General features: G+C 45.9%; 1 protein-coding gene, 1 long non-coding RNA gene and 2 pseudogenes across 2 annotated transcripts; 3 read left to right on the top strand and 1 right to left on the bottom strand.

The window, feature by feature from the left end:
- Positions 1–573: 573 nt before the first annotated feature.
- Positions 574–1,533, top strand: LOC120677863 (annotated as a pseudogene).
- A 616-nt stretch (positions 1,534–2,149) lies between these two features.
- Positions 2,150–2,979, top strand: LOC120677290 (annotated as a pseudogene).
- A 10,837-nt stretch (positions 2,980–13,816) lies between these two features.
- On the top strand, positions 13,817–14,678 carry LOC120679632. Its single transcript, XR_005677276.1, has 3 exons — positions 13,817–14,026; positions 14,129–14,251; positions 14,537–14,678. It is a non-coding gene; the product is annotated as an uncharacterized LOC120679632 (long non-coding RNA).
- Positions 14,337–14,901, bottom strand: LOC120679631. Its single transcript, XM_039961268.1, has 2 exons — positions 14,745–14,901; positions 14,337–14,654 (listed from the first exon to the last, which is right to left on the bottom strand). The coding sequence occupies exons 1-2, from the start codon at positions 14,871–14,873 to the stop codon at positions 14,454–14,456; spliced, it is 330 nt and encodes a 109-aa protein (XP_039817202.1). The 5' UTR covers positions 14,874–14,901; the 3' UTR covers positions 14,337–14,453.
- Positions 14,902–24,021: the final 9,120 nt, after the last annotated feature.

Raw genomic sequence — 24,021 nt, 5'->3', positions numbered from 1 at the left:
CACTCCCTTTGTGTTCCAGCATCCTTCCGCCTCTCTCTCTCTCTCTCTCTCTCGCCCCCAATGGGTTCCAGCATCCATCTTCGCCTTGCCTCTGTCCTGTAGCTTCATTGCCCCATCTCTTTCTTGCCCTTTTCTCCGCCAGCCTCTCCTAGCTTTCCCCTCCCAAAATATATGCCCACAAATCAACATGAACAAGCACCATCAACAAGCAGGATGAATTAACAAAGGGGAAATCAAAAGAAACACCAAGCAGCAGCTGCAGCTTCAGCTAGCTCCTTTTTCTTCTCTCCCCACATCCCAAAAACCTTTCTTTACTCTCCTCCAAGAAAACAAGAACCACACAAACCCCAAAGAAACACACCCGAGTAGCGTTAGCCTCTCATCCGCCTCACCTTCTTCCCCGTCGTCTCTACTATTCTCATAATCATCATCACCACCAGCACCCACATCTTCTACTCCATCGCCAATTATTAATATTATCGGTTCTGTTATGTAGCCATTATTTTTACTTGAGCTTATTTGCTACTATACTCCTTACTGACTTATATTTAGCTTTTCTCCTACCCTAGAAAGATGGCAGGCCTGGAGTTGGGCACCAGCTCCTACCTGAACCACCACCACCAGCCCCTCCATCTTCACCACGATGATGATGGCGCAGCGGGCTCCGATGACGGCCAGGACTTGCTATCGCCGAGATCGGGGGGCGGGGGGGGGGGGAGGGGGAGTTGGAGGCGGCCCGCCGAGCACAACTGGAGGCGCCGGCATTGGGGGCGAGGTGGTTGTCGCGTGGCCGCCTGTCGGGGCTCCAAGAAGAAGCTCAATCTACCCATGATCGTCACTAGGGGGAGCGCCAACGCGCTCTGGGCACACATCCTCGAGGTTGCCACCAGGTGCGACGTCATCGAGGCATTCACCACCTACGTCCGCGGCCGGCAGCACGGCGTCTGCGTGCTCTCGGCGACCGGGAGCGTCGCCAACGTCACGCTGCGCCAGCTGTAGTCATCCCAGACCAGGCCAGCCTCACTGGCGGTGGCCACGCTCCACGGCAGGTTCAAGATACTCCTCTTCGCGGGCTCCTTCCTCCTGCCCCCCACGTCACCTGGGGCCACCAGCCTCGCGACATTCCAGGCTGGCGGCCAGGTGCAGGTCGTCGGTGGCAGCGTGGCCGGTGCACTCATCGCCACGGGACCTGTGGTCGTCGTGGCCGCGTCGTTCAGCAACGTCACCTACGAGAGGCTGTAGCTCGAGGAAGGCGACGATGTGCCCCCTCCAGCACCGCCGGGGAGCGACCAGCCCCGCGTGCTATTCGGGGGTGACCCTGCGGTAGTGGCAGCAGCCGGTGGGCTTTCGTTCTTCAACCTGCCGATGGGGATGCCACCAATGTCATTGGATGGGAACGGCGGCTGGCCAGGCGGGGTGGTGGCGTTGTCAGGAGGCTGCCCTTCTCTTGACAGATCCAATCCGACTGGCGGTGTCAGCAAGCGCATGCGCACAAGGACTTCATGGATATGTACAACAACAACAACCAAGTAGCATCTCTTTACCTCTCTCCATCGTTCACTCCCTTTGTTTTCCAGCATCCTTCCTCTCACCTTCCTCTCTCTCTCTCTCTCTCTCTCTCTCTCTCTCGCCCCCATTGTGTTCCAGCATCCATCTTCCCCTTGCCTCCGTCCTGCAGCTCCATTGCCCCATCTCTTTCTTGCCCTTCTCTCCCCCAGCCTCTCCTAGCTTTCCCCTACCAAAATATATGCCCACAAATCCACATGAACAAGCACCATCAGCAAGCAGGATGAATTAACAAAGGTGAAATCTGAAGAAACACCAAGCAGCAGCTACAGCTTCAGCTAGCTCCTTTTTCTTCTCTCCCCACATCCCAAAAACCTTTCTTTACTCTCCTCCAAGAAAACAAGAACCCAACAAACCCCAAAGAAACACACCCGAGTAGCGTTGGCCTCTCATCCCCCTCACCTTCTTCCCCGTCGTCTCTACTATTCTCATAATCATCATCACCACCAGCACCCACATCTTCTACTGCATCGCCAATTATTAATATTGTCAGTACTGTTATGTAGCCATTATTTTTACTTGAGCTTATTTGCTACTATACTCATGACTGACTTATAATTAGCTCTTCTCCTACCCTAGAAAGATGGAAGGCCTGGATTTGGGCACCAGCTCCTACCTGAACCACCACCAGCAGCCCCTCCATCTTCACCACGATGACCCAGCGCGGCGGGCTACGACGACGGCCAGGACTCGCTGTCGCCGGGATCAGGGGGTGGAGGCGGCCCGCCGAGCACGGCTGGAGGCGCCGGCATGGGCCGCCCGCCGGGGTCCAAGAACAAGCCCATGCTGCACGTGATCACCACCAGGGAGAGCGCCAATGCGCTCCGGGCGCACATCCTCGAGGTCGCCACCGGGTGCAATGTCTTCGAGGCGCTCACCGCCTACGCATGCCGCCGGCAGCATGGCGTCTGCATGCTTTCGGCAGCCGGGACCATCGCCAATGTCATGCTGCGCCAGCCGCAGTCGTCCCAGACCGGGCCGGCCTCACCGGCGGTGGCCACACTCCACGGCATTTTCGAGATAGTCTCCCTCGCGGGCTCCTTCCTCCCCCCCGCGCCGCCGGGGGCCACCATCCTCGCGGCATTCCTGGCCGGCGGCCAGGGGCAGGTCGTCGGTGGCAGCATGGCCGGCGCGCTCATCGCTGCGGGTCCCGTGGTCGTCGTGGCCACGTCGTTCAGCAACATCGCCTACCTGAGGCTGCCGCTCAAGGAAGGCGACGACGTGCCCCCTCCAGCACCGCCGGGGAGCGACCAACCTGGCGTGCTGTTCGGGGGTGACCCCGCAGCAGTGGTAGCAGCCGGTGGGCTTCCGTTCTTCAACCTGCCGATGAAGATGCCGCCAATGCCGATGGATGGGAATAGCGGCTGGCCTGGCACCCCCGGAGGTGGTGTCAGGAGGCCGCCCTTCTCTTGACGGATCCAATCCGGCCGGCGCGCTCATCGCCGCGGGGCCCGTGGTCGTCGTGGCCGCATTGTTTAGCAACGTCGCCTACGAGAGGCTGCCGCTCGAGGAAGGCGACGTCGTGCCATTCCTGTGAATTTGCAGACAACATCATATACTTTGCAGATCTCCTTTGAGCATTTGAATGACATTATTCTTGGTGCAATCTCAACATACGGGGATTGCAGAGCCGCAGCCATTTTGAATGCTCTTCTTGGGGCAACTTTGTGCTCAGGTGTGATGGAAGAATCAGCCTCTAGTGATGCACCAATGGATATCCCTTTTGCCTGAGGAGTAGGCTCTGCATTGATGGTCACTATTTTTGACAAATGAAAGACTTGTGTCTTGCTACTTGATGCTTCATTATCATTCTTGCTTGCATGAAGACCTATAGTTGGTGTGGTTGATGTTGAACCAACTTGCAGCTTTGCCTTCGCTTGTTGATACTTCTGAATAGCTTCAGCTTCCCACCTTTCATACACCTCAGCGGGTAGGCCATCCAGAGACCATGCAGAACCTTGATCTGTGTGTGAAAATTCTGTAATGTCAGATAAAAACTACATTAACTGTAAAAAAAACTCTATTGCATCATTGTTTCTTGTTGACATGAGTTAGTTTGTCTGATAATGTCAATTAGTTTGCCTATTGAATGCAACATTAGTACCTAACATGACAAAAAAAGATGTATGTAAACAAATGAAATGATAAGGTAAAATAGCACATACCAGGTGGGTCGAGGTGAATTGTGGGTGGTGTTGTCTCTGCTGCTTGCTTTGGCAATGTTCTACATGTTATTTGTACTGGTGGCGTGAGCTCTTCAATTGACTCCATTATATCAAATGTGGGGGGAGGAAAATCCCAAGAGGACACTTTGGCACCGCTTGCTGACTGTAGCTCAACATTTGTGTTTGCTGGAGCACTCTCCCTAATGCTGCAGTTTCTGTTGCCATTGGTCTTGTCAACTTCAGGTACACTGATTGGGAGCTCTGGCAGCTTTAACCTTGCATGTCTATTTTCAGCATTGCCTAATTTCTTCATTGTTGGGGTTTGTTGTGCTGGTATGTGTGGGGCTACAGCTTCTAATGGAGCAAAATCTTTATATTCACCTGATTGTATCTTTTTCAGCCTGCTGCTAAGTGGAACAAAATCTTCAATGTCATCCATAGATGGTTCCTGACCAGTGGTGTCTCTGTGGTTAGGGGCATCCTCAGGGCCTGGGCTTAAGCTCTCATTGTCGCTACTCACATCTGGCTCATCCTCAAAGTCCATTCCAAGACTTCCATCGTCGCTGCTCGTATCTGGTTCTTCATCATCTCCATTGTCGAGCTCGTCTTCTTCATAATCAGGATCTTGCTCGGTATCTTCTTCATCTTCATGATGATGAACTGTCCTGTTTCGCTTGGACCTTCTCAAACATGGTCTAGCTGATTCTTCTTCATGATTCGCTGCCATTTTTCGCTTAGATCTTCTCGAGCTTGTTGTGGCTGAATCATCTGCTGCAGCCATTTCTTGAATGAATGTGCCTAGTGCCTCTGTGACACTGTTGGAAACTTTACTTACAGCTGCACAAATTTTCCTTTTATTCTGCAAAAAAAAGTAAACAAGAAATATGGTAAAACTAGCTCGAAAAAATGCTTAATGCATATAGCTAAAATGGTTTTGCACATGCATTAATTTGCTTGGTGGAAAAACATTAGAATTGCTTTAGGGTGGGGGGGGCGTGCTGCATATACCTCTAGGGGCAACTGCCTTGGTGCTTTTGATGTTACAAATCTACTGATATCATCCATCTGCAGCACGAATCCTGCCCCCACTGAGTGACATGATTGTTTCAGCTAAAAATAAATAAAAAACAGTTATCGTGTGTTACTTGAGTTAGTGGGGGGAAAACGGACAGAAAAAATAGATGTAAGTGAGAATCCATAAGAATGTTAGATTTTTTTCGTACCTTCAATCTGCCAAAACTTCCATCCCGATTTGTGTCCAACTTAATGATCTGGTCCAGAAGATTCCTGGTCCATGCAGCGATCCTTGGTCTACAAGTGGGGATTTGTAAATTCTGAACATCTAGTGAGTCTGCATACAAAATCTGCAAAAGGAAAAAGTGAACAAGAAAAAAATTATCACTTATCAAACTGCGCAAAAAATAAAAAAATGGCTCTAATGAATTAAAAAACCCCTTCACAGAATTAAAACATACCACAAGCAGAAGGACGCAACTCTTCACATAATTTTTCTTGTTGATTTTCATAGCTGCAACCTTTAGTTGGTCAACCACAAACTGACACAAGTTTAGCCCCTTCACAGCTGAAAGATCAACTAAGGCTGGGTAGCATCTGGGGCTGATTCCCAAGCCGGTGGGTGGGCATAGGAACATTGAAATTGCGATCATGAGGAAGCACCTTAAGAAATCTTCATCTGCATTCTTGTTTTGTTTCACCATTTCTAGTACTTGTTCGATCTTGAGTGCTGACCCTTGGATGATGCTAAACTTGCTCTGCATAAAATTTATTGCGTCGACATCAAGCTCGTATCTCGCTTTCCCACCCTTGTTTGGCAACCTAAAAATGTTAGCCACTGAATCTGTTGTGACTGGAATTCTGCCACGTCATGGGAGAACTAGCTCTGAAGTTTCAGGATCAAAACAATGCACCAGCAGCCAATTGGTAAATCTTGCTGGGATTGTTGAGCACTGAATCTGCAGCAGCCCATCAAAATTGATATCACGAATCATCTTGCGCTGAGGTCCAGTCAACTCTTCATATAACTTGAAAAGTCTAGCAGGGGACGCCCTATTTCTTCGAGACTGCACACATTTAACATGAAAAAACATTTATAAAAAATGAGAAAAGTTGCCTAATCTGATGGGTGAATTTGGCTAAATCAGAAGTAGTATTGCCTAGACCAGAAAAATATTATTGCCTACATCTAAAAACATTAGTGTAGCAATATTTGAATGAAAAGTAACCTACTCTGATGAATAAAATTGCCTAATCAGAATAGTATTATTACCTATATCACAATAAATTATTGTTGCCTATATCTGAAAACATTTAATATAGCAATATTTGAGTAAAATGTTGCCTAATCTAATGAATGAATTTGCCTAGATCAGAATAGTAGTATTGCCTAAACAAAAATGTGAAGCATAACATATTAGTATGAAAAAATGACGAGGTGTGAAGCATATATGTGACATACATCTTTGGATGCTGTCTCCCGGCCTTGTTGCTCCTTCTGTGCTCTAGGCATTGTAATTTATGGTTGCAAAATGTTCAGGACTGGTTGTTGGGGTGTAAAAAAATATTTCAAGGGGTCAAATTAGTGTCTTGGGTATGCTACTGATTTGCATATTGTGAAGAACTGAATAAGAAAATTGATTTGCATTATTCAATTGCCCTGGCAGAAAAAATAATTTAATGATTGTATGCTACTGTCCATTTTTCATATGCTAAAAAGCATGGCAGAAAAATAACATCCGATTGCATGTTTGTGCCATAGCAAAAACCTAAAAAAATAACCTAATATCTCCTACCTCTCTACACATCCCCAACAGAACCACTACCAAAATTTAAGCCAAACACACTGACAAAAGAACCCACTTAACCACCTAATATTTCGAGTGATCTCTGTACTGACAAGTAGAACCTCTAGTATCCAAAAAAATGTAGCAATACTAGCATTAGAGGAGGGGCAGTTATACTCACTTTTGCTAGCTTAACAAAAACCTATAGCAGAGATCCTTTTACTGTATCCGAGGGGATGAGGGGAAACCTATAGCAGAGATCCTTCCAACCTAAAAAAATGAGGAAAACCACATGAGCATGTGGTCGTGAGATGGGTGTGTGTGTGTGAATATGAGGGGATGATGCACAGAAACTAGCAGAATACCAAAATCAAAACCAAAACAGACCTGAACTTACCTGATTACTACTCCTACGCTTTTTGACGCACGCGGGCCTAAGCGTGAAGCAGAGCCTGGCAGAGATGTTTCCCTTGCAACCCAAAACCACGCGGGGGATCAGGGATGCTCAGAAAAAAAAGGAGAGGGGGGATTTTAGGTGAAACAGGATGTGGGGGCGCTAACCTGGTCCTGCACCACTGATTTCAATCCTACGAGATGCGGCTGCAGGAAAAAATCCCCCAAAATCAACAAAAATCAGACAAATTTTTGGAGATAGCTGTTGGTACTAGAGGAAATGCTTACCTAGAATCAGCGATTCCAACACACCTCCTCCGGATCCGGATTTCAGATGCTCGGTATGGTTAACTTCGAAGAACAAAGGGGGCAAAAAAATGAAGAAAACTTGGTCAAAAACGTCATGGGGATTTCCATCGAAATGATGCAAGCGCGCTGGATGAAACGCTCACCTAGGTGCGATCCCCCGCCGATTCAATTGCTGGACCTCCCTCGCCGATGGTGCGATGAGGCCAAAATCCCCCGATACGGTGCGAGAGCGGGTGAGATATATAGAGAGGGAGAGAGCTAACCCTAGAGAGAGTAAGAGAGAGGAAATGAACAGGCACGTGGCCCGATGTTTTGAATAAAAATGCCCTCTGAGTTCTGGAAGGTGGGACCACTCTGACGGGGGCTCACCGCACGCGACTGCGCGCTCGTTGGATGGCCGATGGGCGGTGGATCTAATCGGCCGTTCCGTTAGGCAAAAAAAACAGCCGGCTAGTATAGAATCTTTACCTTAATATATACTTAATATATAGTGTGTAGATGATAATTTTATTAGTGGATTCACGTGTGCACGCCGATCGATCTGTACATCGATCATCTCATTTCATGCAAAGTACAAATACATGATGATGCATGGTTATTAGAGGCGTCGATAGAAGTCTCTGACTGATTCTTTTGAAGCCATGAAATGACCGTTTTGGAATCTTGCCCTATCCCAAGATGGGGTACATGACCAGTTGACCACTGTGCACCCCCCCCCCCCTCTCTCTCTCTCCATCACTTCATCACTTCACTGGCGTTGTTTCATGACGGACATTTGTCCTTCATTCCTTCGCCGTTCTTTTTGTGCCTGTCTGATCAAGTTTGTTATGGAGCTGGCCTTTAATTTTTCTGTGCCCTTTGGAAACAGCATGCTAGCTATTCTATTCTGATGAGTTTATTTATATATGCTAGCTGTGATAAAAAAAATCGCCTCGAATTCGATCGAATAATTATATAGGTTCATGCTATACTCACTCTGTCGTGTTGGTAAAGAAAGTCATTTTGAGTTTCTAAATCAAACATTTTAAACTTTGACTATAAATATATTTTTTTGGGTTGCGTTTGAAAATATTAAAGCAATGTAAGAAGATTCATCTTAAAATGTAATAGTTTCGTAAAAATATATATTGACTATATTTTATAAATTTTTTATAGCAAAAATATAGTGGTGATAGTTGCATTGTTTTTGGAGACCGTATTGATGTTCAAAATGACTTCTTTTACCAACCTGGAGGGAGTATATTGTTTTCCATGCATCGTATCAATTCTCAACACCATGTTTGCATTGCAATGTGATTGCGAGTGATATCTGTCCTATGGCTTGTCATTTCATGCACATTTACTTCGCCTTTATCTAGCTTCTAGCATCTGCTGCATAATAGCTAGATTAGTACTAGCTAGTCGTTAATTACACGCAATATTCATAGATTCAGTTAAACTCATCTTGTCAGAAAGATTATGCAAACAACTGTTATCTGATTCTAGCTAGGTACAGTGTACCGAAAGGTAACAGTAAGATCGACGACATAAAAAATTGACCAAAATTGTCCCATCAGTTTCTCGCTTTGGGAACTAACCGAGATCAGCCCGTTGTTCCATCTATGTGCGCATGCACAGCGGCCGATGCCCACGAATTAGAGCAAGTATTATGGCTGCCGAGAAGCCGGCGAAATCCTATCTGGCAGAGTGAGAAGAGAGGAGAGAGAACGGAGCAGGTGATTTGTAAAACGCCGGTTTGAAGCGGGCGACTACCGATTTGGCTGCTCCTATTGGTCCATGATGCTCGTGAGCATTGAATGATGCTATTGTCGATGAATAAAAAAGAGAAAAGTTACTCCGGCGCTGGTGCCCATGGATGACATGGCTTCCTTTCCGCCCGCTGCTCGGCGCAACCATAAACCATGCTCTTAGTGGACAAGCAATGCTGTGCTTGATTAGTGAAAGTAAGTGCTTTTTTTGGGAGTGAAAGTAAGTGCTTATAGTGCGCTACACATGTGCCTACAATTGGGTAGACAGCGACACTTACTGCTAATTTGATTGCAGGTCTCCTGTTCATCCAGTAAGCATATTTAAATTTGTATCCTTTCCCTGCAAGCTAAGGCGGTTGCTATGGCTATATATTTCAATCAATTTGGGTTCATTCAAAAATGAACCCCAATATCTCACAACATATTCAGTTAGTTCTTGTGTATACTCCCTTTGTCCTACAAAGACTGTTCGTTTAGAAAATTTCAGATATATTATTAGGAGCGAAAAATCATCATGTTACTCCTAATTAACTATAGCAGCTGGATTGAAGGTCGTGTTGTTTATTTGGTTCCCTATATCCTCAATAAATGCAAATGCATTGAAATCAGAAAAATAACATCTACTTAAGCATTTGATTGGCTCCACAACCTTCTCTATGCAATTATTTCTTGATATTTAATGTTTCTTTAATTAGATAGACTTTACTATAATATAAACGAAGAATTTTTATGGGGACAAAATTTAGTCTTCATGGAATGGTGGGAGTAGTCGTTAATACACGACATCCATGACTTAAAATAAAAAATATATATGCAGACGTTGCGAATTTCAGCAACCAGAGTTGACTTTATGTCCTTCATTGTTCTATCCTATCAATTTGATTACAGAGTTAGGCAACTTAAAATTAATTGAATGGCATGTGTGTCAAGGGCGTCCCGGCCAAACCGAAGGCCCAATGCGAAATATTAAGACGGGCCCTAGCCGTAGCGATGTCTAGGCTGCTAAGTGTCGTGGCAGTGGCCGTCTCACGACTCACGTCTGGCGACCGGCATCGGCGAGTCGACACCGAGACCGCGAGACCGCCAGGTGCGAGTCCACTCCGCTTCTGTGAGGCATGAGTGTAAATGCGCGACAGGAGATGAAGTGATGTCAGTCTTGCTCATTTTTTTAAAGAATGTCGGTCTTGCCTTCGGTGTCGGTGATCGACTCAAGCGCTGCGGTGGCCGCCGAGCCGAAGGATGAGCAACGGGTGATCGACAATCGGGAGGTATGTGACTTCTGGGCCAAGGACGCCCCTGTGTGCATATCGCGCCAATTTATGGTTTCCTAAACTTGTTGTGTTTATATCCTGTAGAAATTAATTATGTCATATACAAGCTATACCACACCCTGGTAATTGTTTGTGCGTCTCAACCGGAACGTGTCGAGAAAGTTTGCGCATGCCACACGCGAAACCCAAGTGGCATAATATGAAAAAAAAACAAACATTTGGTGTGGGGAACATAAAAGTAAAACCTTTTTCGCCAAGGCCTGCCTACTGCCCATGGAGTAGATGCTGCTGCTGTCGTTGAAATCCTTTGCAAATTGATCGAGCATGGAGATATGGGCACACATGCTTGCTTGCTCCATTTTGTTCCTCCTCCTTTTGTAACTATTTGGAAAGCTAGCTTCCTAGGAAAATAATTAAAATAAATGGTAATTTAAAATCAAGCAGTGGATCTAGACGACAACAGCAACAAAAAAAAGTTGGTTCCAAAGTCCAAACACGCCCTAACTAATGTCTGGCGGGCGATTCTATTCCATCTCTTTCGATTTTGGGTTGGGTAACTCCGATTCTTCTCCTTTGTTCTCCCTTTCAAGAAGAAACTTGATTCTTCTTGACCTCAGCCGTTTTAGATTCTTTGGCCATTCGGCTTTGCTTGTTCCTGATTTGATCTTACGTTCGATGCTGGACAGTCCTAGATATATAGTGGTGTGGTTTTCCTCTCTCTCCAGTCGGTGGGCCGCTGTAAAGCTACATCAATGGGCCCATAAATTGGGCTAAATATATATGGGCCGTAGAGCATCCGTATTGTTTTTCCAGCAGAGCGTTTGTTGAACTGGATAAGCCCAAAATTAGAGCCCGGTCCGAATTGAACTGAACTGAATTTTTTCTCTTTGTGTGTGTGTGTGGGAGAGAGAGAGAGAGAGAGAGAGAGAGAGAGAGAGAGAGAGAGAGAGAGAGAGAGAGAGAGAGAGAGAGTAGCGCACAGAGACAGAAGAGTCCGAGCATTTCAGTTTCAGTGGATGTGGTCCATGGGCCACGGCCATGGCATCTCGTATATATGTGGTCATGTGGAGTGAGACAGACGTAGTAGGCGAAGGGCCTTTTTGTTTGGGCGCGAGCTCGGCCTGGATTGGATATGGCACTGGCCGTATCCTTCAATTTGCAAAGGAAAAATGGAATGGTCCCTCACGCCCTATTTTGGTGCCTAACCGATTCATCCAGAACCATCACGTGTGCTTGCAAATGCCCCTCCTCCTCCTCCTCACTGTCTTTTTTTTCAGAAAAAAAAAGATCATAACAGTACAAGTAAGATCTACACTGCATAGTTAACTAGCTTGTGTATGCAAGAAACAAGCATCAACCCAGTGATTTATATGAATGCTTGATCAGGGAATGCTGCCAGCAGTGAGAGCCTAGAGCTAGTTTTAGCTGTAACTAAGCTGTTTTTCTACAGCTTACCGTGATCGATCCTGAAGCATTTCTACCTAGCCTTCTGAACCATATGTTCAGATTACCCGGCAGAGGGGAGCAGGGCGCGGCAGAGTGTAGCTTTCAGAGGGTCAGCATCGTCCTTTCTCACTCAAGGATTTGGAGAGGCCCCAAGTTGATAGAATTAAGCAGCTCTCATACTCAGTCCTTGAGAAAAATCTCAAGTGAAGACAATTTGGACCTAAAGCCCGTCTTATGAGCATCCAGCTGGACTGATGCAATATTCAAAAGATTTTCAGAGCATAAACCATGTCTTATATCATACCCCTTAACTGTAAAAAAAAAGTAGAAACCTGCTACCTGTGCTGTAGCAGTTTAAGACTCTCAGTGCACATCTTGTGGTTAACACTAGTGTACCGCATGTCTTCTGAACTTGCAATAACCGTCCCAATGCCAGGTGCATCGATCTTCTCTGATCTGCTTATAACAATTCAGCAGCAAAATTTGTGCTGCTTCTTCGATTTGCTTATAACAGTTCAGCGGCAAAATCTGAAGGACACTGTCAAACTGGAGGCGAAGAAGATGAAACCAAGCTACTGGCACGGCAGGTCAGCAGCACCAAATTGGTGGCCTCTGTTTCATAGTGCTCCTAGCTGCCCCGGCTCCCTGACTCAAAAATCTTGGACACGTCTAGCACAGGGCAGAGTCACCAGTGGCCACTGGCCAGGCATGGAGTCACTCGCTCTACCTCGCCCTTGTGTCCCTGACATGGACTCCGCTCCATCCTCTTCCGGTCTTCCCTACCAAACACTGCCAGAGTGCCAGTGTAACAGCACACAAACCTCTCGCCTCCACACGGCCCCGCCTATGGCGATGGATCGTGTGGCTGTCGATCGTCGTCGCTGGGGACCGGAAGGCGACACGGCCAGGAATTCGGACGGAGGGGGAGTGTGCCGGCCACAGCATGGTCCCTCCCTACCCCTGCACGGCCATCTGAACAAGAACAATGCTGCATGAAACGTAGTTTTTTTTTCGTGTGTGTGTGTGTGTGTGTTCGTCACGTATGTATGTAGCGTTTTCTCTCAATTGTGTTCATTCATCTCGAGCATCAAAGGTTCAATGTATATGACAAGTGCTGGGGTTTTGATCTCTGACACTCCAATTGCATCGGGGCAACAGTGGAGGGTTTCAGGCTGATTGGGGAGGGTACTGAAAGGGAATTTTTTTCTAGAATACGCGTGCAGCGTATCATTGTATTAAGACGAAGTAGAAATTGGTTCGGTTACAACCCAAATGGAACAGACTCCAGATGGACACAAAGCCGGCAAGCCAGCTGAACACAACCCGAAAGATAAACTCCCACGTGAACTACTCACATCCTGCACAACCTAAACGACTGCTTTCAAGCGTAGCCCTTAGTCAACGCTCCATCCCATAAAGGGAGAGCTCGGGCTCTTGTTCTTCAACATCGGAAACATGTCCTGCAATGCTTCCACGTGGTGCGGCGGAGGATCGTGGAAGAAATTGTCCACCACTTGCTCCGCTGAAGCCGCCAAGGGCAGAGGTGCACCAACCTCACCGAGTCGGCGCATCAGGAGCACTGCCCCTCGCTGTGCCGGCTTAACGGCCGAGAGAGGGTCCAAAGCTTGGCGATGGCTTCGCCTGGGACCAGGTGCCTCAGACGAAGGCAGCTAAGGAGGCGCTTCGACGAGGACAGAGTCAACTCGACGGCGACGAGGCGGCTTGTCCACAAGAGGCGGTGGAATACTCTTCGTAACTTTGCTGATGAAATCCTCCAAGGCCGCGGAATTATCGTCATCCGACGGCCAGACCACGCCGGTTGCCTCCTTAGAAGCCGGCACCACCTCCTGCATGGCTGGCTCCTCCTGCATGGCTTGCTGCTCCTGTTCCAGCATTTCGGTTGGTGGGAGCGCCACCGCCGGCGTCTCCGACGTGCCCGTGTGACACAGGGTCCGCGCCATCACCAGGACAGCTGGCTCCAGACTGCACGCCCCCGGCTGAAGCTTGTGTGTCTCCCTCGCGTGTCCCCTTCGGTGTCTCCAGACACGTGTCCAAGTTGTATTGGATCCCCTCTCAAGACAGCCCCCCTCACGTATTCTCTCCGTCCGCGCCGTGCGGTGCCGTCCGTCTGGTCTGTCTCTCTCTGTTTTCGCATCTCAACCTCTCCTCTCACAGCCTTGAGCCACCCGTCTCCCTCCGCTTTCCCCTCTTCCTCTCAGCTCGAAGCTTGTCCGCTCTCCTCTCAAATCTCATATGCTAAACTCGATTCGTTTCAAATCTCATATGCTAAACTCGATTTGGGCAGGAACGACCTCAAGCTCATAGCAGTGAGTTGATTATATTTACTGGAACCTAGATTCAAGCTCCGATTTTGGTTTTGATTGCTACGATTTTGATTTTGGATTGGGGATCTGGATTTGACTTTGCAGATTTCGATTTGTGCTATGAGAATGTGTACTCTACCTTTCCTCTTCAGGTCCATCGAACTGACATCACACCATGGTGGATTCAAGATATTTGGCAGCAGCTCGTAGATGCTGTTCAGCATGAAGGTGACGTTGCTTTCATGACCTCTCTAGCATTATTTTGCAAGTTTATTTTTCTAGTGCTAGTCCCTATTTTTTCATGACACAGTAATAAAGATGCAATCTTCCGCATTCAGTCTGATGCTATCAAATCAAATATACCAGTTAGCAAAAAAAACAAGTAGAGTTTAGCACATGACTCATCGGTTCTCCTAATGGGATAGGACCTTCACTTAAAATTGGCAAACACATTATAGGGATTTGGATTGAATGACTGAGTGACATTTCCTTGTGTATCTTGACCATGGTTAGGGGTCCCAAAGAATGAACTGAAAGGCGGAGGCACAAAAGCATTTCCATGTGGATAGTAGCCCGGATAGTAACCTGCCATCTGAATTTGATTTTGGTACGTGCTAGTCCCTAAATGCCCCTGTACCAAAGAAAAAGGAATACGAATATCAGTAATGAAAATATGACTAGTCTTGATAGTATTAAATTAAATATAACTGAAATCTCGTACCAGGTCAGTGTAGTGTGGCTGCCCATATGTTACATTGTCTACTTCCACTATAGGACCACAATCCTTTGGGTCATTCTTGCCTTTCTTTTTCCGTTGTGTGTTTGCCTCTTTTGCAGAACCAGAAACCATTGGGTCTTTTTTGGTCTTCTTTTTCTGCCGTGTTGCCTTCTCAAAACCACCAATAGGTCTCGCAGATCCATGAATTTCCTTCTCCTTAACCTTCAGGCCTTTTGGTTTTATAGTTTGTTCTTCTTCTTCTGTACCTACAAAATATATAATAATTAGTTTGGTGTCATATGTATGGTGTTCACACAATTATTACTCAGGCTATACTGGAGTGAGAACCTTCGGGGTGCGAACCTTCGGGATGAGATGAGGTACCAACATCTGAATCAGGTCTTATTTTTAGGCTTTTCTCCACATCTTCTGCTAATTTTTGCGCATTATTCACAGCCATTAAGTACGTTTCATCAGATTCTGTAGCTCGATTAGCTAAATGAATGTACATCCTGCATAACTCATGTCTGCGTTTTGATAACTTTGTTTTGGGATCTTCATGTGTCTCAGAATTGCTCTTTATATGAACTACTTTTGCATCAATTGTCCATCTATTTAGTATGTAATGTTCATGAATTTTTTTGATATTGTTGATATCAAGTATCTTCAACGCATGACAGCATAAGATTCCAACAAATTCATACTTTTTGCAGCTACACTTTACTTCAACTTCCAATGCAGAAAACTTCACGACATGTTCATTCCTCCTACCATAAACCTTTACTTTGTACTCCTTTTCAGCATTACTTTCACCACAATAGAACAGATCACAATTCAGTGTTTGCATCACTTGCTCTTGGAATACCTTAAATATGGTTGGAGTATAAATTCTTGCTGCATGCCTTAGTATTCTCAACTCAGATTTCAACTTAGGTGTACTTTGTGTTGCCTTGAAATCACATTTTACCTCCTCATTTCTTTTATCTGCCACCAACCTTTCAAAGTGCTCGAAAAAGGTAAGTATGTCATATTTGACACTAATGTACCCCTTCAACTCATTGTTCATGCTTTCACTTCTTTGAGTGCTAACCATATCAGCAGAAAAGGTATTTCTTCCATACGCTAAGGCCCATTTCTCCCTTTTATCAAATAATCTTTGCAGCCATTCATTGTTTTGTAGCTTATACTTGTCTAGCAAATTGTTCCATGTATTTATAAATTCCTCCTCCTCCTCTTGATCATAAATACAGTTTTGAAAATCTTTATTGAACTTCTTATAGTCCTCCACAACTCCAGCAAGATGCTTGCAAGCATTCTGGTTCATATGCCAAACACAAATTCTGTGATGAGTCTCTGGTAGTACTATCTTGATTGCTTTTGCCATGGCTGCATCTTCATCGGTTAAAATAGTTTTTGGCTTTTTCCCTGACATAACAGTTAAAAATGTGTTGAAAAGCCAAACAAAACTCTCTGCAGTTTCATCATACAAAAGTGCAGCACCAAAAATTGTTGTCTTCTTGTGATTATTCACTCCAACTAGCAAACCAAATGGACGTCCATCATTTAATTTTCTGTATGTTGTGTCAAAGCAAACAACATCACCAAAAAGTTCATAGTCTGCAACCATTTTAGAATCTGTCCAAAAAATATTTGTTATCAAGTCATCCTCATCAACCTGAATGGAATAGAAAAACTTCCCATCCTCTGATGTTTTTTTCTCTAGATATTCCAATACTCCTCCTGTGTCCCCATAGTTTGTCTGTAGTGACCTCTTTGAATACAATTTATTCTTCATATCTTCACGAGTAAATCCTAGATTCTCAACTCCACCTGCTTCTTTTGCCATGAGATCAAAGGTAGCTTTATTTGAAATGCCGACTGCTTTAGCATTTTCTACACTCGCGAGTTGTGCTTCTGTTATTTTTCTTTGAGATCTTAAATGATGAACTTGACTGCTACTAGCAAGAATATGATTATGTTCAGGCTCAAACTCATAGATGCAGTACAATCCATCTGTGAGACTTATCTTCATGCGAGCTTGACACATACATCGTGTCTCTGGTCTACTATAGCTGGAAGATTCTTCTCTTTTATCAGGACGCCGAACACCTATTGATAAATAAATAAATAATTGATCAAATTGATGTTATATCCCTAATGATGAAGAAAGGGCACAATAACAAAGTGATTTAATACCTTCACGAGAACAACAGAAGGTTCTATTCTTTATGGTGGTGCTGTTTTTCACATTATGTGAACTGCTCCTTCGAATACTAAAACCCTTGTCTCGAGCATAGGCATTGTAAAATTGGTATGCCTCTTCTTCAGTGCAGAATTTCATACCAACTTTAGGTATCCTGTCTTCTGTACAATTTTCTACTTGAGTAGGTTCGGTCTGGAGCATACGCATTTCAAATATATTTGTATAGACAAAACAAGTATAGACAGATTATGAATGGTAATCCATTATGACTTGCACTTTCTAACTTTGTTCTTATTGTGCCAGATGAGGGAATGTTTATCTAGAGAAGTTTTCTGAGGATGTGATAGTACCAAGAGGTGGTATCAAGATTTGGGTACCTGTGGAGAATCGGACTCCATGTAGTTAGGCTCGTCAGCCATTGGCGGGATCGCCTGAGATGCCCCCATGTAGTCGGCACTGATCTCGTCAGGCATGGAGAGAATTGGCTGAGATGTAATTGTTGTGTAGATTGAGATACAATTGGCTGAGATGCAATTGTTATGTAGATTGAGACAAACGAGAAGAATACTAATCTAGTTACCCTTCCGTATTAGATGCTAATCTGATAGAACCACCTATCGAAATTGGCGCCATTTTCCTGTGTCTAATGCCTTTTGCCGCCTCCATTTCATTCAGTTGGCGGGAAATTAATGTGGGGCCATGTGATTATTTGGGGAGACGGACCAGACGGACGGCTCAGTTCCGTTTCTTGCATGCGGTGCGGACGGAGATAACAAAAAAAGGCCCACATTTTCTAAAGAGGCACGGATGTCGTTGATGCATGGGAGACACGGATCGAGACACGCAAAGGGGACACACAAGCTCCAGCCCACGCCCCCCCCCCCCCCCCCCGTTGCGAAATGATTTGAACACGGGCAGGTTCCGAAAACCGCCGTTGCCGGGGAAACCCTCATCAGCCTTGGCAGCCGAGCTGCAAGCAGCGATTCAAACAACACCGGGTCGTGGTCCCGTGCTGGCAACGGTACACAAGTCCTCCCTCCACCAATCACTTGTAGCTCCAAGTTTGTCTGATCCTCCCAGGCAGATAGCTCAACGGTGCTCGTGAACACCGAGCCCCTACCTCCACTGCAACCACCGCCGACAGCCAGCACAGGCGATGGTGCAGCCTTTGCCAGAGGTGGCATCCTCTTTTGACCACCAAGATTCCCTCGCCCAGAAGAACCGTTGCCACGCCTCGTCTCCGGCCCCGGCGGCTGCAGGCGGTGGCCGCTGTCCAGAACTCCTTGCTGACAAGGAAAACACGTCAACTTCGGCCCCCTCTCAGCCTGTGACGTCGGCGGAGTGGTGCGACCCTCTCCCGCCAGCGCCGGAGCACCACCAGTCGGAGGGTTGCGTGGCCTCTTGCAGTTCCTGGCCAGGTGGCCAAAACCGTGGCAGCGGAGACATCTCCTCGGCAACCGTCACGTCGCCACCCGGTGGCTGCAGGAGAGGCAGTTCAAGCACCGCCCGCTCAGCTCCTTGGGGATGCGACTGCCCTGCAGTGTCGCCGCCGGGGCAGACGACGACTCCACAGCCGCCCGCGACGCGTGCCGTTTGGAGGCTCTGGATAGCACCATCTGGAACCCCTCCGCGTCGACCCGCGGACGGGGAGGCGGGGGAACCTGCATGCCCACCGGGAATTAAGCCGAGAAACAACTAGATCATGTGCTTTGCCAATTACATCCCTTCAATGGCAACATTTCATAGGCACAAATGGTTCTACAGTGTCATTCACTGGGAGTGGCAAAATCACGAGTGGTCAATGTTTGCAATTCTAATATTGCAATTGCAACTGTTCATTTCAGTACCAGCTTTGAGTTGCTTCAAGACGCAATGTTCAGAATTCAGAAAGAGGTTATCTTTAAAAAAAGACACTGAGAGGCTGTTTTTTTAAACTTCTCATTTGGGTACAGCTATAGTATCTGTTTGTACATGTACCCACACCCACCCTATACACACGCTAACTGGCCTAGCATACTGATCATCACTTTGTGTAACTGTGTATAGCGGTGACCGGTGAGCCGAATTTAGTCGCGACATCACAACCCATCCAGGTTCGAGTCTCATATTCCTTCCCCATGTCTGTCCGGGTGACAATTAGCCACGATACGCTTGATCCATTTTTTACTACGTCTTTTCTAAGCGTCATTTCAATCATGCAATGACCAAACTAAATGGTTGATGAATTTTCCTGCAGTGAGACCCTGACTGAATCTACCCTTTTCTTTTTCATTCGTTCTTGCGTCCTGCGACAACATTGTGATGCAACCCGAGTTTTAGCCGGACGCCATTCATGGCGAATATTCACGCGCTGGCTCGATCTCATCCAGTCCAACGGGTGCCTTTCGCCGGCCGTTTTGACCACACAACGGAAAGAGCCCTGGCCGATATTTTCGCCGGCGTCCAGCAAAACCTGGAATTAGTGGTCCAGATTACAGCGACTAACCTCTCGTTTATCCGCCTCTCCCGGCCCTTCTGCATTTCATCACCTCTGAAAAAGTGGAACAGCTTCACATTCTGCGTGCGCCGCCCTCTGATTTGGGCGTGATTTGACATGACAGCACCCGAATCATCTCTTCAGTTTGCTGAAACTAGGACAGTGGCCTCCACGTGTTTGGTTCATGGGTTCATCAGTCATGAAGCACTCAAATCTACGCCGAATCCTTCAGCAATCAGCAGTCAGTGTCAAACTTTTGAGAAAACTCATCTCCTTTGATCCGAAAGCTTATCTGACAAAACTATATCTACCCATATGAACGAGTGGTTTAATGAACGAGTGTATCACTATCTAAAACCGTGAGAGAGAGGGGAGAAGAAAGTAATTTTCCGGAGCTTGATTGACCTGTAAAAAGAAACGGTAAACGGATGAGCTCTGCATCTGCTGCTTTCAGTTTTCACTGTCGGGTCTCTGGGTGCTAACAGGGACCTGAGCTGGAGGCTGTAGCACCCACGAGCCACAGCTAGCCAGCCTACCAAAAGCGTCGCAACAGGTGTCTGCATCCGCCATTAACCAGCTCGTACAGCACCTATGGCTGGCTTGGTAGACGATGAGGATGACGAAGGCAATGACGACAATTATCACATGGTTGAGCACCCACAGACCCTTTCAAAGAAATGAGGCAATAGAAAGAAAAAAATTTCATAGAAGGAAGAAGAAAATATTGTTGACACAGAATTGCGCCAACGCACTCGAGTGCGCTAGAACGCGCGAGCGATCGTCAAAACGATCAACACCTGCGAAACCCTGGGCGGACCGGTCTGACCGGTTGCGCCGACCGGTCTGACCGGTGCAGGCAAGGGCTCACTGGAAACCTAGAACAGCGAGCTCGGGAGGGACCCCGTCGGAGCTCGTGATCGTAGGGTTGCTCTGAGGTCGGCAGGCCACTCAGAACGTCTTCAAACGCCGCCGGGACGAAGGAAGAAAGCAATCTAGGGTTGGAAAAGTTTAGGATTTGAGAGATAAAAGTAATGCGATTTTTTGTATTGATTCGATTGGGAATCACCTCAATCGGCCTTAACCTTTATATTTATAGGCCGGAGAAGACGTACCCATTCACGAGTAGGATTACATGAGAACTCTTTACAAAAACCCTAATTCTACTCGTACTGTATAGACCAGACCGGTCAGACTGGTCGACCTCAGTAGGTGCCAAATTTGGCTGTCAACATATGCCCCCCCTGCTTTTTGGTGAGTTTCACAAGCCAAAAAACAAGAAATATCTTGATGTACATGTTTTACACAGAGCATACAACTCTAAAAATAAAACTAAGGGCGATATCCAATACCGGCCGTCTTCATCTTCACGCACTTTGCCAAACGCTAGGATAGAATTTCTTCAAGTATCTCCCATTGATAGCCCTGGGTAGACGTTCACCTTGCACCGTCTCCACCATATATGAATTTCCGGAGATAACTTTGACAATCTTGTATGGACCCTCCCAACTTGGCGATCATTTGCCAAACTTGTTGCTTTTCATCCCAAGAGGCAAAATTGTCTTCCAAACCAGATCCCCAACTTGAAAAGATTTAAGTTTTACCTTTTTGTTGTAAGCTCTGGCCACCCGAAGCTTGTCTTTCTCAATCTCCTTCAAAGACTTCAAACGCTTGTCGGTCACCTCATCAATATTATCCATCATCAAATCATGGTAATCAACAGCGGAGAGGTCATTTTGCTTTGCCAACCTATATGCGTCCAGATTTACCTCAACGGGCAAAACGGCCTCTTGACCATACACAAGCTCAAAAAGAGTAACCTTAGTAGAACCATGTCTAGATATACGATGAGCCCACAATGCTTCGGATAACACCTCATGCCACCTCTTAGGATTTTCTTCTATCTTCTTCTTGACAAGTTTGATCAAAATCTTATTACTAGACCCGGCCTGCCTATTGGCCTGAGCATAGTATGGAGATGAATTGAGCAACTTAATCTTATAAGATTCGGCAAAGGCACGCACCTCTTTTGATATAAATAGGGACCTTGATCCGTTGTCAAAGTTTGTGGAATGCCGAATATATGAATAATCTGCTCAGTAACAAACTCAATTACCTCCCTATGTGTCATATTTTTCAAAGGAACTGTTTCGGTCCACTTAGTAAAATAATCCGTAGCAACTAACACGAAGGAACTGCTTCGGTCCACTTAGTAAAATAATCCGTAGCAACTAACACGAAGAGATGCCCATTTGAAGATGGAGGATTAATTTGTCTAATAAAATCCAACCCCAACCTCGGACCGGCCATGGTTTAATAATAGGATGCATCAACGCAGCAGGCACCAATTGCAAATCACCAAATCGCTGACATTCTTCACACCCTTTATAGTATCTAAAACAATCGGACAGCATGGTGGGCCAATAGAAACCTGCTCTTCTGAGTAACCACTTCATCTTGGGAGCCGATTGATGAGTACCACAAATACCTTCATGAACCTCACCCATAGCAACCCGAGCCTGATCCGAGTCTAAACATTTGAGGAGCAAATCTTCGGCAGTTCGACAATAAAGTTAATCGTCAATTAAAACATACTTGAAAGCCAAACGCCGAATATTTCTCTCTGCGCCACGACCAGGATCTGTCAAATATGACATAAGAGGAACCCTCCAATCCTGGGCTTCGGCCGAGACGATTGAATCATCCTTTTTGGCCAAATCAGAACTAACAGCTGCATCACCGGTCAGACCGGTCTCTGGACTGGTTTGACCGGTCTGGGCGGTCAGACCGGTTGCGCTGACCGGTCGGAACGGTGTGTCCAGAACCAGACACTCGGCTTTCGTTTGCATCGGCTTGCGAATGTTGAAATATTTTTTCGTAACATTATAGCCAGATGCTTGTTGCGCCAGAGTATTTGCCTTTTCATTCTCCTCCCTCGGAATATGTTTGATAATAAATTCATCGAAAGAGGGAATAATATCGAGGCATTTATCAAGATATGCATTTAGAGAACCATTATAACACTGGCATACCTTAGATACTTGCTGCACCACCAGAAGAGAATCTCCAAAGGCTTCAACATGCTTCACGCCCATGGATTGTAAGAATTCCAAGCCAAATAGAAGAGCCTCATATTCAACTTGGTTATTTGTGCACTCTTCTTCCAATCGGTTTGAAAATTCAAAGACAGCACCATTCGGAGAAATAAGAACAACAACAATCTCTTGACCATCATCACAAACCGATCCATCAAAGTACAACTTCCATGGTGTGCAAGTAATATAGCCGACTTCTAAATCATGCTTGTCATTAATCCGATGCTCAACAATAAAATCTGCTACAATTTGGCCTCTCATAGATTTTAAAGGTTCACAAGCCAAATCATACTCAACCAAAGCATAAGCCCACTTACCGATTCTACCACTCAAAATCGGTTTCTGTAACATATGTTTGATCACATCGGTTTGACATACTACTATGCAAGTACTAGATAACAGATAATGTCTCAATTTGGTACAAGCATAATAAAGAGACAAACATAACTTCTCAATAAATGTATACCTCGTCTCCGCATCAATAAGTCGTCGGCTTAAATATGTAATAATATATTCCTTCCCTTCGGTCTCTTGAGTCAAAACAGCCCCAATAATCTTGTCTTCAGCAGCCACATAAAGTCTGAAAGTGTTATCGCCATAAATTAACATGATTAATTTATGGACCGAAAGCAAGATGGGCTTAAAGCAGAAGATTGAAGAAGGCTTGTAAACCGGCTCCTGCGTGAGCATTTGGGCCACATAGGCCATGTATCTTAGATTTAGTTCAAGATTAGAGATAGAGTCCAATCAGGACAAGATTAGGTTAGATTGTTTCCCAAGTCTCCGGACTATAAATATGTACCCTATGTTATTCATAAAGGGGAGAGCGTCATCACGTCTCGCAAACAACAACTCTCGGCGCATCGCCACCCCTAATCCTAGGGTTTCATCCAAGTAAGTGCCATGCTGCCGTGATTGCTTCTCGCGATCAGGGCAGCGTTGTTCTTGCTTTTACCTTGGTATTACTCGTACTGAAGCGTTTTTGATGGCGAGTAATGCTAGTTATCCTGATGTTCGTAGCATGGCTTTTAGTAGATTCGTTGTGCTTCGTTACTTATCATCTACGAATATCACGTTGTCTCTGTGCAGTCACGTTTCAATCTTATGCTAGTTCTTGTCGCATAGAATTAGTCGCACAGAGACAACACCCTGCTTTTTTTATGTCTAGTAGATCTAATCTAGTATGGTTTGCTCTTATCTCTAAGAGTTGGCGTAATATCTGCTAGGTTAGGCCTTGCAAACGGGTTGGATGATCCGGTGGCGTACTAGATGCTTTATCTTAGCCTTAATAGGGATTGTTCCGGGAATCGGCTCTTGCTAGTTCTTAGGCCTCTGTTTTGGGTTTTGGTTTAGTTATCTATTACGTTCATTAGGCCCAGTCACGTGTAGGATGTTCCGATCTAACAGTGAAGCTTTTACCATCGTGGATTGGATTGACTAGATTCAATTGTAGCAGCTTCACAGTTATTTGCTTATTTTATCATATCTGGATACAATCAGATCCAATCT

This window comes from Panicum virgatum, chromosome 6N, assembly GCF_016808335.1.
Source record: "Panicum virgatum strain AP13 chromosome 6N, P.virgatum_v5, whole genome shotgun sequence".
Taxonomy (NCBI): domain Eukaryota; kingdom Viridiplantae; phylum Streptophyta; class Magnoliopsida; order Poales; family Poaceae; genus Panicum; species Panicum virgatum.
This window is presented reverse-complemented; position numbering and strand designations above follow the sequence as displayed.